The sequence below is a fragment of the Maylandia zebra genome, linkage group LG5, assembly GCF_041146795.1.
Source record: "Maylandia zebra isolate NMK-2024a linkage group LG5, Mzebra_GT3a, whole genome shotgun sequence".
Lineage (NCBI taxonomy): Eukaryota > Metazoa > Chordata > Actinopteri > Cichliformes > Cichlidae > Maylandia > Maylandia zebra.
In genome coordinates, this window is record NC_135171.1 from 39,196,243 (window position 1) to 39,215,956 (window position 19,714).

Genomic DNA, 19,714 nt, shown 5'->3' on the forward strand with positions numbered 1-19,714 from the left:
AAAAAACATGAAGTTTATTTGATAAAACTTTGTCATAAAATGTATAAGAAAGGAGGATTATCAGTGTTGAGCTCATTGGCATGACTTGTAATTGACAAGTTGAGCAAACTGTTGTTTCCTTTTTTTTCTTTTTTTTTTTGCAACCAGTATGGTGACAGTGATCATGTTGAAATTTCAAAAGAAGATTTCAGAAAACTGTGGTAGTTACATCTGCTTTTTATGCCATCTGTTTTACCACAATGGTTCCATGTCAGTTTTTCATCAGGCCAGAGATGTATCCACAATGCATCTGTGCAAAAACCCTAAAAAAAATCCATTCTTAACATCCTTCACAAAAAAACCCCCAAAAACCCCATCCATTCTTAATGTCCTTCACACCCACCTTAAATCAATTTGATGTGGCTCCATGTATAGCAGTATGCATGAAAAAATTTGAACACAGAGAAAATTCACTAGCAAAAACTCTAAATGCCCATTCCCTTTTCCAGCAAAAGTCACTATTTCCACACCCCACTCAAAAAAATAATTCATTGGATGAACGTAATTTTATCTTGCCACTTATATTCCATCGAAACAAATCATGTTCTATTAATCCATCTTGAATGTGTTGTTTCAACACGATATGTTTGTAGGTTTAACATAATAGTAACATTAACATTCAATTAAGTTGACTTTTATTCAATCAACATGTTTGTACCAAGTTAGTCTAATTAAATTTATTTATTTTTTATTTTATATCACTTTGGCACATCAAAATTCAGTCTTGTTACATGACCTAGTAAAATATTTGTTTGTTACACCAACGATAATCTTCTTGAATGAACAAATGTAACTTACATCTGTAGTACATGTTGTATTCATATTACATAATGTTCAACAAAAATTCAACGGATTTACAGCAACTTCCAATCCACCCATCTTCTTATCTATCTGGGCTCCGGAAGTGATTTGGTAAGAGGGGCAGGTTACATCCTGGAGAGGTCAACAGCATGACCCACCATGGCATTGAGCTGTTAATACAGACAAAACCTATGATGCAGAATTTTCTTTATGTTTTTGTCCTTGACAAGTTAAACCATAATAAATAGTAACAGCATACACGTGGTGTGTGTGTGGTTGTCTTCCTGTGGTTTGAAATCTCGTGTGTTTTTGTGAATTTCATGAGTCCAGGCAACTAACCACTCTTCCTAGATTGTGTCATGTCATCTGAACAAGAAGAAAGTTGTTGAATTTCATGCAGATCCAACATGATTTAATTGTGTTCTCCATAGAAACACAAAATTATTTTGTTCAAATGACAAGTTAGACTTTTGTAAATGTAACAACCACCCAATTTCCTTTTTTTGAGTGCAGAAGATACCAGTGAGATCATGTGACCACAACTCCCATTGATCAGTTTGTTCACACTGTTATCATAATGTTTCATGCATCACTCTGTATCTGTGTATGTTTATTAAGTGTCACAGTTTGATGCTGATCTGATGCCCGTGTCGATGAGCTCTTGGACCGACATTTTGTCTCTACACTTGATTTAACCAAGGGTCACTGGCAGATTCCCAAGAGTCTTCTTCACAACGTGCAGTGTTTACGAATTTATCACACTTCTGTTCTTGTTCAGAGCACCAGCCACCTTTCAACGCCACATGGAATGGGTGCTGAATGTACACGTGGCATAATGTGCTGCTTTATTAGGAGGATGTTATCATCCACAGCGACACCTGGGTGGGGAATGTCCAGCGAGTGGCCGCACTACTGGAGTCCCTGGGCCATGCTGGACTTAAACCTAATTTGAAAAAGTTCGCAGTTCAACAGAGAGAGGGACTCTATCTGGGATATCTGGTGCTCTCGCAGATGGATACAACAGCAGCCATCATATCCTGCCCACCTCCCATGGCCAAAAAGGAGGTGAGGCGGTACTTGGCGCTGGCTGACCTGAGCAGCCCCTTGACTGATCTCACCCTAAAGGGTGCCCCAGATCTGGTCCAGTGGACGGAGCAGTCCCAGGAGGCATTCGTGCAGGTTAAGAAGGCTCTCTGTAGGGAACCCCTTCCCCCTCCCTTTTATTCTGCAGAGAGACTCCTCGAACAGGGGGGCCGTTTTGCCCCTGCAGGTAAGGGGGACACCACCCTGTGGTGTATATCAGAAGGACCCTGTTGGAGGAGACGCTTGGTTCTGTGCGGTGAAGAAGTAGTTCATGGCCATCCAATGGACAGTCGACTCTCTCTGCTATTAGGATGCCAATGCCTGGATCGCCCAGTGGTACGTGGCTCTCCAGCCTTTTACATTTAAGGTGGTGCATAGGCCGGGGACACAGATGGTCAAGGCTGATTTCATCATCTGCTCACAGAGGTGGGGTGTGGAGTAGGCTAGCCCAGATGGCTCCCTATCCTAAGTTGGGTAATGGGCAGAATGGAGAAAGCAATATTATCAGTTTTAAGCTCATTGACTTACGGCGTGTATTTGACAAGTTTAGCAAACTGTTTCACTGTCAAACTTAGACCTCCTCATCAAGTCTTTTTTGGTTTGTTTATTGTTTATTGTTTAGAAACCAGCATGGTGACAGTGATAGTTTTGAAATTTCCAAAGAAGATTTCAGAAACCTCCAGTAGTTGCAATCACTTTTCATGGTGTCTTTGTTTAGCACAGTTGTTTCCTGTCAGATTTTCATATCCGCAAAAACACTGAAAAACATCAAAAAAAATTTTTTTAAATCATTCACAGTCACCTTAAATTAATTTGATGTGGCTACATGTCTAGAGGTGTACATGAAAACTGAGAGAACAGAAGAGAGAACGATCAACAGCAAAGCCTCTAAATGCCCATTCCCTTTTCCAGCAAATGTCACTATTTACACACCCCACTAATTAGAAGAAACCAATCAGATCATGTGACATTCGAGTGTTATCAGTTTGTTCACACTGTTTTCATGATGTTTAATGTGCTACTCTGTATGTTTACTTATTTTATATGGCCCTCTTGTAGATATATAGCATGGGCCCTCCTGCTTATCTCTAGAAGAATAGAGGTGATGGCTAAGTGGGAAAACATAGTCGTAATTTGTTTTTGAATGGAAGATTTCAAGGACAGAGCTGAAGGTATAGGCTCCTGTGATGGGGCAACACATAAGAGCTGTGGAATGTTTTTGTCTCCCCCTGCATTTAAAGAAGCGCCGTTTTCATCTTCAGAGAAAGCAGCATGGGCGTCTTACCAGGCTGCTGTCTCTCCATGCTGTAGCATGTGATTAAACCAGATCAAAAGACGCTCATCAAGCATTTGCAGTTGATTTAAAAAACCTCCACGACAATCCTTTGTAATATTTCCAGTTACATCAATAATAATTTTGCTTTTGTTTCCCATGTCCTGCTCAAAAACGTGGAGCTTTCTGCAAAAAAAATTTAAAAAAATCCACACAACTCATACTCATAACTGTCTCACAGACGTGGTGTTATGAACAGCTACTTTCAGTGCAATTAATGTGGTGTATCATATCGATACACCACATTAAGACAGTGGGAAGGAAAAACTCCCTTTTAACAAGAAGAATGCTCCAGCAGAGCCTGCATCATGGAGGGCCAGTTATTAGGTGCCAACAGTAATAGGTGTTGTAAGAATGGTTTTTAGAACTGCTCCTTTTTTGGGAAAGCAGAAATACCTCAAGAAAGAAACAAATAAAATTCACAGAATGATTCTCTAATTGTACTTCAAGTAGGTTACAATAATGAATTATATTCTAAAATGGTTTTGTCATGAATCGCTGTGTGGCAGGCAGGAGTTGGACCCAAGATGCAGGCACTCAGACTCGAGGGATGAACTCAAAAAACTCAGCTTTATTTGCTGACAGGGGAAAAGCATACTAAACTAAACTGGGAAAACTATAAACTCACACTTTGCAGCGAGGCACACGAGGAAACACACAGCTTGCGGGTACGACGCGACACTGAGCACAGGAAAACACAGGACTAATATACACAGGGTGGTAATCAGGGAATGGGCAACAGGAGGGAGACACAGCTGGGAGAAATTGGACTAACGAGACAGGGGGAGCAAAGCGGCACACACTAACATAAGACATAGACTTTCACAATAAAACAGGAAATAAGACACAAGGATGCAGACTAAGAAACACAGACTTAACACGGGCAGAACTAAGAATAAACCAGAATAAGCTGGAACATAGAACATCATCATAATCATCACAAGCACTAAGAGAATAAGGAAACAAACACACCAAAGTAACTTGAAAGGCAGATTCATCATAAAACCCAACAAAGCACCAGAGAAACATAAAGAACAATCATTCAAAAATAAACCAAAACATAACTCAAAATACTGGGTCAACCTGACCCAGAACCGTGACAGGTTTGTTTTTAGTGGCTGACTTGTGCGGACCATATATCCAAAAGCAGCTTTTATTGAGTTCAGAAAAGCAAGTCTACAAATATAATAACAAAAAGAAAGATGAAAGCTGAATTAAGGGGAGCCTGATTGTCTTGGAAGGACATTCCTTGCCAGATACACGATGGACGGGTGGAAAAACTGGAGTGTCGTGTGCCTGGCGGGACTGTCGATCGAGGACATTGAAGATGTCTACCTTTTTGGGATAGATGTGGGCCGAGATGTTTTTGAGCTGGTCGGCACTATTCTGGATTGTCCTGATGCTGGACTGCTCCGCTATATGTCCGCTGAGCTCCTGTGCATTCGCGGCCAGCTGTCGCTCCCATTGCCGGCGGCGCTCCACTGCCACCCGGACATCACTTTCCAGCCTCGCCGGAGATACATCCATCGTGGGTCCTGCGGAATTTTCCTCAACTCCAGCGGAATTAAATCGTTTTGGTCTGCTACTCGCCGCCCTCGCAGGACCTCTGATCGGGCTGTCAACCACCGATCTCTAGCCCACCTGACCAGGACACCCACCGCAATTAGCAAAAAAGAAAATTCTCCACTCAACTTCGGTCTTCTAAATATCAGCTCACTGACAAATAAGGGACCTCTCATCCAAGACCTCCTATCTGACTGTAAGTTTGACTTTTTCTGTTTAACTGAAACCTGGAAACAACCCGATGACTTTTCTCAGCTAAATAAATCCACTCCTCCGGGGTTTGTTTACTTTTTAAACCTCGCTGCTCAGGTCGTGGGGGGTGGCCTCATGATCAATTTTCGCCAGCACTTGAAAGTCCTGCCAGTTAATGTTGATACTTTTAGCTCCCTAGAGTGCCTTGCATATGAGCTCACTGGACCTTCTGCTCACCAGAGACTTTTCCTTCTGTCTCAAGGGCTTTGGATTTAAACAATTTATTGACTTTCCCACTCACTCCAAAGGACACACCTTGGACTTGATCTGCTGTTCTGGTCTTACGTCCTCAAATCTTTCTGCTGATGAAATTCCCATAACTGACCATTTCCTCCTTTCATTTAACCTCAATCTCAGCTGCTCCTCTACCAAGCTAACCCATCTCATCTTGTTCCGCAACATCAAGAACATTGATGTTGACATTCTCGAGCATTGAAGGCCAAAGCTCGGCAGCAAGAGCGTACATACAAGAAATCTGGTTTAACTGTTGATGCAGAAAACTACAAATACCATACTTCAGTATAAAGACTCCATCAACAAGGCCAAACAAAGTTTCTACTCAGGTATTATCAGAGATGGGTTACTTGTAACGCGTTACTGTAATCGGATTACTTTTTTCGAGTAACGAGTAAAGTAAGGGATTACTATTGCAAAAACGGTAATTAGATTACCGTTACTTTCCCGTAGGAACGCTGCGTTACTGCGTTACTAAAACCGTGATTTGTTGCGAGAATGTCTCATGACAGTGACGTAAGCGAGTGCGCCGTTAGTGACAACAGCTGTCTGAAGATCAACAATGGATCATATATCGATTGTGGGAGAGAGTATGAGCGTGCAGCGTTTAAAGCGTGGAAGTACTGACCTTACTTTGAGTTTGATTCCATAAAAAGTCACAAAAACATTAGCGTCCATCGTGCGCGGGAAGAAAACTTCTTTTTACAGTGAAAAAAACCCCTAAACTTCCAAGCAAGCACCGAGTGCGCAACGATGTAATGGGAAATTCACAGAGAAGCTCGCGGATTCTTCAACTGACTGCTGCGGCACACCTGCACCAGGGTAAACCTCCGCCTACCGCAGTCTTGCTTTACAGGTGAAAATAGAGCAACAGGACCGCTGAGTCTTTGACTTTATTTATGTTCTGCTGTGTTTTACTTGCATCTATTTGAAAGAGTGAGTGTAAACACAAAAAATATTTTATTTTATGAGCTGGAATGTGCAGAAAATAGGTTTAAATGTTAAACTAATTTATTCAAGTCAGAGAATGTTGCATATAATTAAATTTTTGCTTGATGCATAAAGTTAAAAGATTAAAACTAATAAAACAAGTTTTAAAAAGAGACTTTTCCATTTGATTACATTTTGTATGATGGATTATGTAGAAAAAGTAGAATTGAGCTGAAAGATCTATCACTTTATCACCTCTTCAGGTTGTAAATCGTGTTTTTAAAAAGTAACTAAGTAACTAAGTAATTAATTACTTTTGAAAATAAGTAATCAGTAAAGTAACGGGATTACTTTTTGGGGAAGTAATCAGTAATTAGTTACTGATTACTTTTTTCAAGTAACTTGACCAACACTGGGTATTATCAGTTCTTATGAGGGTAACGCAATGATTTTGTTTTTGGTTCTCAACAAACTAATTCAACCCCCCAACGCTTTATCACCACACTTTTATTCTTCGGAAATCTGTAACTCCTTGATGCTGTTCTGAACTGCAAAAATCAATAACATCCACCAGCAACTCAGTTCAAATGTTGTGTCTGTCCCCTCTCCAGAACCTTTTCTCTATTTTGCGCCGTTTTTCACTTTTCATCTTCCTGATTTATCTGATATTTCTGAGTTTATATGTAAATCAAAGCCTGCCACATGTCAATTAGTTAAACTGCAGGAATGTCTTAAAAACATCAACACCTGGATGGCCGCTAACTTTCTGCTTCTTAATTCAGATAAAACTGAGGTTATTTTACTCGACCCTGGAAATCTTAGAAATATGGTATCTAACCAGATTCTTACTCTGGATGGCATTACCTTGGCCTCCAGTAACACTGTGAGTCACCGTGTCCAGGACATGTCCTTCAATGCACATATTAAACAAATATGTAAGACTGCTTTCTTCCATTTGCGCAACATCTCTAAAATTAGAAATATCCTGTCTCAGAGTGATGCTGAAAAACTAGTTCATGCATTTATTACTTCCAGGCTGGACGACTGTAATTCATTATTATCAGGATGTCCTAAAAACTGAAAAGCCTTCAGCTAATCCAAAATGCTGCAGCAAGAGTCCTGACAGGGACTAGAAAGAGAGAGCAGATTTCTCCTGTTTTGGCTTCCCTTCATTGGCTTCCTGTTAAATCCAGAATTGAATTCAAAATCCTGCTCCTCACATACAAGGTCTTAAATAATCAGGCCCCATCTTATCTTAATGACCTTGTAGTACCATATCACCCCATTAGAGCACTTCGCTCTCGCTCTGCAGGCCTACTTGTTGTTCCTAGAGTATTTAAAAGTAGAATGGGAGGCAGAGCCTTCAGTTTTCAGGCCCCTCTTCTGTGGAACCAGCTTCCAGTTTGGATTCGGGAGACAGACACTATCTCTACTTTCAAGATTAGGCTTCAAACTTTCCTTTTTGCTAAAGCATATAGTTAGGGCTGGACCAGGTGACCCTGGATCCTCCCTTAGTTATGCTGCAATAGACATAGGCTGCCGGGGATTCCCATGATGCATTGAGTTTTTCTTTTTGAGTCACCTTTCTCACTCAACAGGTGTTAATAGACCTCTCTGCTGAATCACACTTGTTATTAATCCCTGTCTCTCTTCCACAGCATGTCTTTATCCTGTCTTCCTTCTGTCACCCCAACCGGTTGCAGCAGATGGCCCCGTCCCACCCCCACCCCCCGTGAGCCTGGTTCTGCTGGAGCTTTCTTCCTGTTAAAAGGGAGTTTTTCCTTCCCACTGTCACTTGCTCATAGGGGGTCATATGATTGTTGAGCTTTTCTCTGTATGTATTATTGTAGGGTCTACCTTACAATATAAGGCACCTTGAAGTGACTGTTCTGATTTGGCAATATATAAGTAAAATTGAATTGCGTTGGATATTTAACACCCTGTAAGCTAAAGATAGCTTTTTATCGATCTAAATAGTTTACAGGCTAGAAAAAAATAAAGTCCCTTAGTTGCTGGCCTCCAACCCTCCACCTGCCACATATATTTACCTAACACTTTCCTGCTGAGTGGATGGACTCAGTCCCATTTATCTGATCATATTGAAAAAAACATGAAGTTTATTTGATAAAATTTTGTCATAAAGTGTATAAGAAAGGGGGATTGTCACTGTTGAGCTCATTGGCATGACTTGTAGATTTATTTATTTATTTATTTAGGACAGTGCAGGTTAATGAACATAAATGTTAAAAAAAATTACATGAATGTAAACATACCAGATTATAGCCAAAGGCTAATTTCAATCTGTTGTCCTTAAGCATAAAAAATAGACATAATAATTCATAAAAATTCATCGTTCATTCATAATAAAAACTCCATCACCAAACTTACACATACACACCATTCTGTTCCCAAATAAAACATTAAAATTATACATGATCACACACTTGATTTGTCCATAACCAGTTTTTAACCTTTGCCTTAAACAAATTGAGTGTAGAGCGTTCTCTAATGGGTTGAGGAAGACTGTTCCACAGATGGCCACCCTTGACAGAGAGGACGTTCTGCCCAAATGCTGTCCGTCTGTGGGGTATAAACAAGTCTCCTCGGATTAAAGCTCGAGTGGTCCTGTCTGAGCTTTCTTTATGCCTAATGAACTGCTTTAGTGGTGGTGGAGCAAGGGAGTGTAAGACTTTATATATTAAACTCACTCTTTTAAGTTTCACTAAGTTATTGTAATTGACAAGTTGAGTAAACAGTTTCACTCCTCGTTTCAACCGTTTTTTTCTTTATTCTTTGTTTTGTTTGCAACCAGTATGGTGACAGTGATCATGTTGAAATTTCAAAAGAAGATTTCAGAAAACTGTGGTAGTTACGTTCACTTTTTATGCCATCTGTTTTACCACAATGGTTCCATGTCAGTTATTCATCAGGCCAGAGATGTATCCACAATGCATCTGTGCAAAAACTCTAAAAAACACATCCGTCCTTCACACCCACCTTAAATCAGTTTGATGTGCTCCATGTATAGCAGTGTGCATGAAAACATTTGAACACAGAGAAAATTCACTAGCAAAAACTCTAAATTCCCTTTTCCAGCAAAGTCACTATTTCCACACCCCACTTATCAGAAGATACCAGTGAGATAATGTGGCATTCAACTCACATTGATCAGTTTGTTCACACTGTTATCATAATGTTTCATGCATCATTCTATATCTGTGTATGTTTATTAAGTGTTACAGTTTGATGCCGATCTGATGCCCGTATCGATGAGTAATCTAATCGGAAGGTTGCCGGTTCGAGCCCTGGCTCCGACAGTCTCGGTCGTTTGTCGTTGGGCAAGACACTTCACTTCACCCATTCCCTACTGATGTTGGTCAGAGGGCCCAGTGGCGCCAGTGTCCGGCCCAGGGCAGCTGTGGCTGCAATGTAACTGCCATCACCGGTGTATGAATGTGTGTGAGGATGACTGAATGTAGTGTAAAGTGCTTTGGGGTCCATAGTGACTAAGTAACGTGCTATAGTCCTCACAGCTGTGGATGAAAATTAAGTTTTTTAAATGTAAGAATAAAATTATTAGGATTCAAATAATATTGATGTGACAGTGTTCAGAAAGTGTTAGGTGACAGTGTTGGGTGTGGTATGTTAGAGTGACAGACTACTGTAATCACATTTCATTTTTCAGTAATTTAATGTGCGGCTGTACTAATTTCAGTAAGTACATTACAGCTATAATTATACCATAATTTACTTTACAAAGGTTCTTCAGTTATTGACATGGTAGGAAAAAAAAACCAAAAGAAAAATTATCACGGGGACACCCTTTTTTCTTCCTGTGCTACAATCAGCTAATTTCAGTTTACATACTGGAGATGGGTGGTGGATAGGTTTCAGGAGAAGACGGAGGAGATATGGACATTCTTTTTATTTTATTGCACAAAAGGACAACAGTGGGATGGCAAAGTGGAACCTGCATCCAGGATAGAAACAACTGCATTACGATGCTAAAACAACAAGCATCTGCACAAACAACATGCTACTGTAAAAGGATGATAACCTCCTAATACCCAGCAAATCATCTTTGTCCTCTGTTAAGGACATGAGTCTGAGCCCTCTATGTCAAGCACTATATATGCAATTTCTATGACTCCTGCTGTACTGTCAAGGGACATCCTGGGCTTTCTATTGATGCCACATTTCTGAGGGCTGGGTTAATTGCAGTTTCTATATTTTATGGCCACAAGGTTATGTGATACATTTATTTTAGTAGACATTGTGATTCTGGCTTAAGAGAGGAACTGAGTGTGGAGTGGAGAAGCAGCTGAAAAGCAGCTGGTCCTACCTCATCTCCTGCGTCTGCCACGCCGCCATCGGGTCCTGCTCGGTTTGCACGTCCACATCCTGTGCCAGCACCTCGCCGGCACTGGCCACTTTCCAGACCATTAGCTGGGCTTCTTCGCCGTCATGGTTGGCCTTCTGAACTGTTTTGCTGCTGCCAGACCCAGAACCTTGAACTTTTCCAGTCAGATTAGATGGACAGCGTTTGTGAACAGCAGTTTTCAGATCTTGCCACAGATTCTGGATTGGATTTACATCTGGAGTTTGACTGGGCCATTCTAACACATGGATATGTTTTGTGTGAAACCATCCCATTGTTGCCCTGGCTTTATGTTTAGGGTTGTTGTCCTGCTGGAAGGTGAACCTCCGCCCCAGTCTCAAGTCTTTTGCAGACTCCAAGAGGTTTTCTTCCAAGATTGCCCTGTATTTGGCTCCATCCATCTTCCCATCAACTCTGACCAGGTTCCCTGTCCCTGCTGAAGAGAAGCACCCCCAGAGCATGATGCTGCCACCACCATATCTGACAGTGGGGATGGTGTGTTCACAGTGATGTGCAGTGTTAGTTTTCCGCCACACATAGCGTTTTGCATTTTGGCCAAAAAGTTCCGTTTTGGTCTCATCTGACCAGAGCACCTTCTTCCACATGTTTGCTGTGTCCCCCGCATGGCTTGTGGCAAACTGCAAACGGGACTTCTTATGGTTTTCTGTTAACAATGGCTTTCTTCTTGCCACTCTTCCATAAAGGCCAACTTTGTGCAGTGCACGACTAATAGTTGTCCTATGGACAGATTCCCCCACCTGAGCTGTAGATCTCTGCAGCTCGTCCAGAGTCACCATGGGCCTCTTGGCTGCATTTCTGATCAGCGCTCTGCTTGTTCGGCCTGTGAGTTTAGGTGGACGGCCTTGTCTTGGTAGGTTTACAGTTGTGCCATACTCCTTCCATTTCTGAATGATCGCTTGAACAGTGCTCCGTGGGATGTTCAACACTTGGGAAATCTTTTTGTAGCCTAAGCCTGCTTTAAATTTCTCAATAACGTTATCCCTGACCTGTCTGGTGTGTTCTTTGGACTTCATGGTGTTGTTGCTCCCAGTATTCTCTTAGACAACCTCTGAGTGTCACGATCCTGGGTCTTAGGACCCAGTGTTTTGAGTTTTAGTTAATTTTGATGTTTATAGTATGTTAAGCTCATCAGGTCTCCTATGTTCATTTGCTTATTAGTTCCCTCTTGTGTTTTCAACCCCTGTGAAGTCTCCCTTGCCCTTCGTGTGTTTCATGTCTGTTGTCTTATGTTGTCATGTCTGCCTCTCATGTTTCCTGTTTCATTTTGGAGAGATCTCGTGTTTTTATATTATGGATTATGTTTTGAGTCCTTTGTGGTACTGTTTCGTGTTTCCCTAGATCTGTTATGGTTATCTTAGGTTTTGCTCTTTGGCTTTGTCATATGGCTTCCCTGTGTTCCATGTTATGTCTCCCCTGTTGCTGTTAAGTTTGCATGTTTAGAATTCAGTCAGTGTGTTTCCTGTTTTACTTTGTAGGTCCATGCCTCATGTGAGTGTTTCTAGTTTTGCGTCTCTGTCTCGTCCAGCCTGATTACTCCCAGCTGTGCTCCCCTTCTGTGTCTCATTCCCTCGTTATCCCTCTGTGTATTTAAGCCTTGTGTTTCTCTTTGTCAGTGTTGTAGTCTCCATCATAGCTGTGTGATTTTTCCCCTGTGGCTCCTTGTGCTTTAGTTTTCCCAGTTTAGTTTATTTTGTATTGTTTTTTGTGTCCCACTTCACGCCAGCAATAAAGCTGTGTTTTTTGAGTTTACCTTTTGTCTCTGTGAGTTTGCGTTTGGGTCCTCTCCTGCCTGCCACACAGCCGAAACATGACACTGAGGCGTCACAGAGCAGTTGTGGTGCTGTTTTGCAAAGAAGAATGAGCAAGGATTTCAGTCTCTAGATGTGCAAAGCTGGTAGAGACAGACCCTAAAAGACTGGCAGCTGTAATTGCAGCAAAAGGTGGTTCTACAAAGTGCTGATTCATGGGGCTGAATAATTACGCACACCCCACTTTGCAGTTATTTATTTGTAAAAAGATGTTTGGAATCATGTATGATTTTCGTTCCACTTCTCACGTGTACACCACTTTGTGTTGGTCTTTCACGTGGAATTCCAATAAAATTGATTCATGTTTGTGGCTGTAATGTGACAAAATGTGGAAAAGTTCAAGGGGGCCAAATACTTTTGCAAGCCACTGTATTACACAAACATCACATTGGTAAGACAGGTCAGAATAGGTAGCAAAACAATGAACATACACAAAATCTGGGACAGTAGGAGGAAAAAAAAGGACTCTACTCAGACTGGGCTCCACTAGGAGAGCAGCTTGAGGTCAGTAAAAAAACACCTCAGCACATAAAGCACATTAATCTAAACATCTTACACCATCAAAAGACATGACAAGCAACAGGGTGGGAGTATGGAGTGAGCCGGTGTAGACAAACAGCCATCCCGTCCTGCTGCCATCCTACAGCGCTGGTCCGGACCTGTCACATACGTCAGCTGGGAGAAGCTTTTTTCTTGGAGGGGGGGGGGTCTGTGTCAATTACATGCATATGTGTGTGTGTCCCATGTTCAGCTGTAAGAAGAGGTCAACAAGTCTCCAGTGAGCCCAGTTGGTCGTGAAGGAGGGACAAAGAGCTCCAACAACAGTCTTTTTATCAGAGAACAATTTTTGTTGTTCCAGTCAGCTTCTACCTTGGCAGGTCTCCAGCTGATGCCAGTGGGAGTGCCATGAGTGAAGATGGTGGTTGTTTGGGTTTAGTTCAAATAACTGCAAAATAAAATAAAACAAAAGTGAAAATCCTCAAGTATCTATTTGAGCCCTTCACTTTGATTTTAATTTTTCTAGTTCCAAGCTAAAGCATCTTGTCCACCCAAAGAAAAACAAAGGGAGCATTTCTCAGTAAGCAGAAGATTTAGCTGTAGTTTGTTTGAAATTCAATACTGTTAATGAGAAATGGGTGCACATATAACAGATGGTGATAGTGAAGCATTTGCTGTGGAAAATTTCAAAAACATGTTACTCACAGGAAGTGGTTAAAAGTCAAATGTTAGTTGGTACAAACTGCTTAAAAGGACTGACCCGTCGGCCTCAACATAAGAGATCGAGCATTTCACCACCAAGATGTTTGCTCTGCAGTCATTTGCGGTCATTTATGCGCTGACATTCCTCGGGCAAAATGGTAAGTTGCACCATGAATACTTGTGTGGAATATTAATATTTTTTAAATAATTTTTATTAATTTTGTTTCCTCCTAATGCTACTAGTCCTCGGAAGTGAAATTATAAATGGGCAAATAGCCCCAGACAACGAAATGCTGTATATGGCATCAGTGCTGGATAACAGAGGCTACCATATTTGTGGAGGATTTCTTGTGTCTGAGAACCTTGTAATGACTGCTGCACACTGCGATGTGTAAGTAATCTTTCCTCCAAGGAAATTTCTTATTTATTTCTTATATATATAAATTCTCTCTCTACATATAGATATATGACATATATATATATATATATATATATGTATATATATATATATATATATATATATATATATATATATATATAAAAAAAAACACCCAGCACGCCCCTGCGGGCGGTTTATCCTTCAAGCTCGGGTCCTCTACCAGAGGCCTGGGAGCTTGAGGGTCCTGCGCAGTATCTTAGCTGTTCCCAGGACTGCGCTCTTCTGGACAGAGATCTCCGATGTTGTTCCCGGGATCTGCTGGAGCCACTCGCCTAGCTTGGGAGTCACCGCACCTAGTGCTCCGATTACCACGGGGACCACCGTTACCTTCACCCTCCACATCCTCTCGAGCTCTTCTCTGAGCCCTTGGTATTTCTCCAGCTTCTCGTGTTCCTTCTTCCTGATATTGCTGTCATTCGGAACCGCTACATCGATCACTACGGCCGTCTTCTTCTGTTTGTCTACCACCACTATGTCCGGTTGGTTAGCCACCACCATTTTGTCCGTCTGTATCTGGAAGTCCCACAGGATCTTAGCTCGGTCATTCTCCACCACCCTTGGGGGCATCTCCCATTTTGACCTCGGGACTTCCAGGTTATACTCGGCACAGATGTTCCTGTACACTATGCCGGCCACTTGGTTATGGCGTTCCATGTATGCCTTGCCTGCTAGCATCTTGCACCCTGCTGTTATGTGCTGGATTGTCTCTGGGGCATCTTTACACAGCCTGCACCTGGGGTCTTGCCTGGTGTGATAGACCCCAGACTCTATGGATCTTGTGCTCAGAGCTTGTTCTTGTGCTGCCATGATTAGTGCCTCTGTGCTGTCTTTCAGTCCAGCTTTGTCCAGCCACTGGTAGGATTTCTGGATATCAGCCACCTCCTCTATCTGCCGGTGGTACATACCGTGCAGGGGCCTGTCCTTCCATGATGGTTCCTCGTCTCCCTCCTCTTTCTTGGGTTTCTGCTGCCTGAGGTATTCACTGAGCACTCGGTCAGTTGGGGCCATCTTCCCAATGTATTCTTGGATGTTCCTTGTCTCATCCTGGACTGTGGTGCTGACACTCACCAGTCCCCGGCCCCCTTCCTTCCGCTTAGCGTACAGCCTCAGGGTGCTGGATTTGGGGTGAAACCCTCCATGCATGGTAAGGAGCTTTCTTGTCTTTATGTCAGTGGCTTCTATCTCCTCCTTTGGCCAGCCTATTACCCCAGCAGGGTACCTGATCACGGGCAGGGCGTACGTGTTGATGGCCCGGATCTTGTTCTTACCATTCAGCTGACTCCTCAGGACTTGCCTGACCCTCTGCAGGTACTTGGTGGTTGCAGCTTTTCTAGCGGCCTCTTCATGGTTCCCATTCGCCTGTGGGATCCCCAAGTACTTGTAACTGTCCTCTATGTCTGCAATGTTGCCTTCTGGTAGTTCAATCCCCTCAGTTCTGACTACCTTCCCTCTCTTTGTTACCATCCGACTACACTTCTCCAGTCCGAACGACATTCCAATGTCATTGCTGTATAGCCTGGTAGTGTGGATCAGTGAATCGATGTCTCGTTCACTCTTGGCATACAGCTTGATGTCATCCATGTACAGGAGGTGGCTGACAACTGCTCCGTTCCGTAGTCGGTATCCGTAGCCAGTCTTGTTAATGATCTCACTGAGGGGGTTCAGGCCTATGCAGAACAGCAGTGGGGACAGAGCATCTCCTTGGTAGATCCCGCACTTGATGGTGACTTGTGCTATGGGCTTGGAGTTGGCCTCTAGTGTTGTACGCCACATCCCCATTGAGTTCCTGATGAAGGCTCTTAGGGTCCCATTGATCTTGTACAATTCTAGGCATTCCAGTATCCAGCTGTGGGGCATTGAGTCATAGGCCTTCTTGTAATCAATCCAGGCAGTGCACAGGTTGGTCAGTCTGGTCTTGCAGTCTCGGCTGATTGTTCTGTCTACCAGTAGCTGGTGTTTTGCGCCTCTGGTATTCTTGCCAATTCCCTTCTGTGTCCCGCTCATGTATTGACCCATGTGCCTGTTCATCTTAGCCGATATGATGCCTGACAGGAGCTTCCATGTAGTACTGAGGCAGGTTATTGGTCGGTAGTTGGAGGGGACCGGTCCCTTCTTGGGGTCCTTGGGGATCAGGACCGTCCGGCCTTCAGTTAGCCATTCCGGGTGTCTCTCGTTAACTAGCAGCTGGTTCATTTGTGCTGCCAGACGCTCGTGGAGTGCAGTCAGCTTCTTCAGCCAGTAGGCGTGAACCATGTCGGGCCCTGGTGCTGTCCAACTCTTCATACTGGAGACCCTTTCTTGGATATCTGCCACTGTGATGGTTACTGGACCCTGTTCAACCACGATTACCGACACTAACAAGCTCATATATATATATATATATATATATATATATATATATATATATATATATATATATATATATATATATGAGTGAGATCATTAACAAGACTGGCTACGGATACCGACTACGGAACGGAGCAGTTGTCAGCCACCTCCTGTACATGGATGACATCAAGCTGTATGCCAAGAGTGAACGAGACATCGATTCACTGATCCACACTACCAGGCTATACAGCAATGACATTGGAATGTCGTTCGGACTGGAGAAGTGTAGTCGAATGGTATCAAAGAGAGGGAAGGTAGTCAGAACTGAGGGGATTGAACTACCAGAAGGCAACATTGCAGACATAGAGGACAGTTACAAGTACCTGGGGATCCCACAGGCGAATGGGAACCATGAAGAGGCCGCTAGAAAAGCTGCAACCACCAAGTACCTGCAGAGGGTCAGGCAAGTCCTGAGGAGTCAGCTGAATGGTAAGAACAAGATCCAGGCCATCAACACGTACGCCCTGCCCATGATCAGGTACCCTGCTGGGGTAATAGGCTGGCCAAAGGAGGAGATAGAAGCCACTGACATCAAAACAAGAAAGCTCCTTACCATGCATGGAGGGTTTCACCCCAAGTCCAGCACCCTGAGGCTGTACGCTAAGCGGAAGGAAGGGGGCCGGGGACTGGTGAGTGTCAGCACCACAGTCCAGGATGAGACAAGGAACATCCAAGAATACATTGGGAAGATGGCCCCAACTGACCGAGTGCTCAGTGAATACCTCAGGCAGCAGAAACCCAAGAAAGAGGAGGGAGACGAGGAACCATCATGGAAGGACAGGCCCCTGCACGGTATGTACCACCGGCAGATAGAGGAGGTGGCTGATATCCAGAAATCCTACCAGTGGCTGGACAAAGCTGGACTGAAAGACAGCACAGAGGCACTAATCATGGCAGCACAAGAACAAGCTCTGAGCACAAGATCCATAGAGGCTGGGGTCTATCACACCAGGCAAGACCCCAGGTGCAGGCTGTGTAAAGATGCCCCAGAGACAATCCAGCACATAACAGCAGGGTGCAAGATGCTAGCAGGCAAGGCATACATGGAACGCCATAACCAAGTGGCCGGCATAGTGTACAGGAACATCTGTGCTGATTACAACCTGGAAGTCCCGAGGTCAAAATGGGAGATGCCCCCAAGGGTGGTGGAGAATGACCGAGCTAAGATCCTGTGGGACTTCCAGATACAGACGGACAAAATGGTGGTGGCTAACCAACCGGACATAGTGGTGGTAGACAAACAGAAGAAGGCGGCCGTAGTGATCGATGTAGCGGTTCCGAATGACAGCAATATCAGGAAGAAGGAACACGAGAAGCTGGAGAAATACCAAGGGCTCAGAGAAGAGCTCGAGAGGATGTGGAGGGTGAAGGTAACGGTGGTCCCCGTGGTAATCGGAGCACTAGGTGCGGTGTCTCCCAAGCTAGGCGAGTGGCTCCAGCAGATCCCGGGAACAACATCGGAAATCTCTGTCCAGAAAAGCGCAGTCCTGGGAACAGCTAAGATACTGCGCAGGACCCTCAAGCTCCCAGGCCTCTGGTAGAGGACCCGAGCTTGAAGGATAAACCGCCCGCAGGGGCGTGCTGGGTGTTTTTTATATACACATGACATGTATATTTAGTACTGTATAATGTAATAATAATTATTTAAGTTCTTCCCTTACAAACTAAAACCATAAAAAATTTTGAATAAATTCAGTGAATACATAAAATTGAATTTAACTATAAAAATGTATTAATATTTTCATCATGTTGTTTATGTAACTGCAGAAAATCTACTGATGATCTTCATTATTATATTTTATTCAGGAATCCTAGGTACGTAGTCCTTGGTAACCACCATCTGAGGAGTGATACTGATAAGAGTGTGATACAGATTGCCGACAAATACAAACACCCATATTATCGGAAAGTTGGCTCTGGATACGACATCATGCTTTTAAAAGTAAGGTTTTTATCTTTTTGTTTTCTCACTTCACACTGGAAGTTTTATATTTTTGAGTGTTTGAATTTACAATGCACTTATTGACAAAACAAATTTCTAATTGAGGGAAAAAGTGCTTACTTAAAAAAAGATAAATGATAGATGTTCTGTGTTGCTGTTACATGTTTTCACTTATTTTTAATCTTTACTCTTTAATTCTGTGCCTCTAGCTGCCTACACTTGTCCAACCAAACAAAACAATTCAATTCATTCGACTTCCCCTCCGTGAAATGACATTAAAGGAAAATGAGAAGTGCCAAGTGGCTGGATGGGGTAAGATAAACACTTACGGTAATGTTGTTGATGACCTGAGAGTGGTGGATGTGTCTGTCATCGGCCCACAAGTCTGCCAGAATGCTTGGGCTCAAAAGGTTCCTGGATACAAGCTTCCTCCCAATGTTATCTGTGCAGGTGGATACAACACAAATAAAGGATTCTGTCAGGTATGTTTTCTGTCCTTTCCTTGAAAATTCTTGCTAACTGCTCTGTGGTTGAGAAATATATGAGCACTCTGCATTAAGTATCACATGAAAAAAGTAAATACTTCCTTCTCACAGGGTGATTCTGGTGGCCCTCTGGTCTACAAGGGAATGGCTGTCGGTATTGTTTCTTACAACAAGGCGATTGGTGAAAACTTGGGACAGTGTGACTATCCGGATGTCCCCAATGTCTATACAGATATCTCAAAATACGTTAACTGGTTCAGGAGGATTCTCCAGGGGGGAAAAAGTTAAATCTTACACAAAGCTTTGCGTCAGCACACTGTAAGTGTGCAAGCTATGCCTCTGTCAATGTTTGCTCTCAATGCAGAATAAAGAAAATGTTTCAAGTATTGTTTTCTTACACAAAGTTTTGCGTCAGCACACTGTAAGTGTGTAAGCTATGCCTCTGTCAATGTTTGCTCTCAATGCAGAATAAAGAAAATGTTTCAAATATTGTTTCTGTGCATGAATAATATTTATTATGACTTTAAAACCTATCCATCCATCTATCTATATATATATTGAAATTCAGGTTTACCATGGCAAATTAGTTCCATGCAATACTAATATCTGTAAACTAATTTTTCATTTCTACAGTACATTCATCCTGCTTTTTTGAGTACTATAAATACTAAAGACTAACAGAGGGTGTTTCTTTTACCACAGAGAATTACCTGATGTGGTTTTCAGTTAAATCTCTAATAAGTCAAAAAACTGAAGCCATGACAATTTAATACTAGAAACGGCTCTAACTACAGTAACACTACTTTTCTAATTTAATA

General features: G+C 42.7%; 1 protein-coding gene and 1 long non-coding RNA gene across 2 annotated transcripts; one reads left to right on the forward strand and one right to left on the reverse strand.

The window, feature by feature from the left end:
- Positions 1-1,600: 1,600 nt before the first annotated feature.
- On the reverse strand, positions 1,601-4,809 carry LOC143418765 (uncharacterized). The gene is made up of 2 exons (XR_013098781.1): positions 3,885-4,809; positions 1,601-2,388 (listed from the first exon to the last, which is right to left on the reverse strand). It is a non-coding gene; the product is annotated as an uncharacterized LOC143418765 (long non-coding RNA).
- An 8,909-nt stretch (positions 4,810-13,718) lies between these two features.
- LOC101472067 (granzyme B) lies at positions 13,719-19,338 on the forward strand. The gene is made up of 5 exons (XM_014411123.3): positions 13,719-13,800; positions 13,886-14,033; positions 18,276-18,411; positions 18,621-18,893; positions 19,008-19,338. The coding sequence occupies exons 1-5, from the start codon at positions 13,743-13,745 to the stop codon at positions 19,182-19,184; spliced, it is 792 nt and encodes a 263-aa protein (XP_014266609.3). The 5' UTR covers positions 13,719-13,742; the 3' UTR covers positions 19,185-19,338.
- Positions 19,339-19,714: the final 376 nt, after the last annotated feature.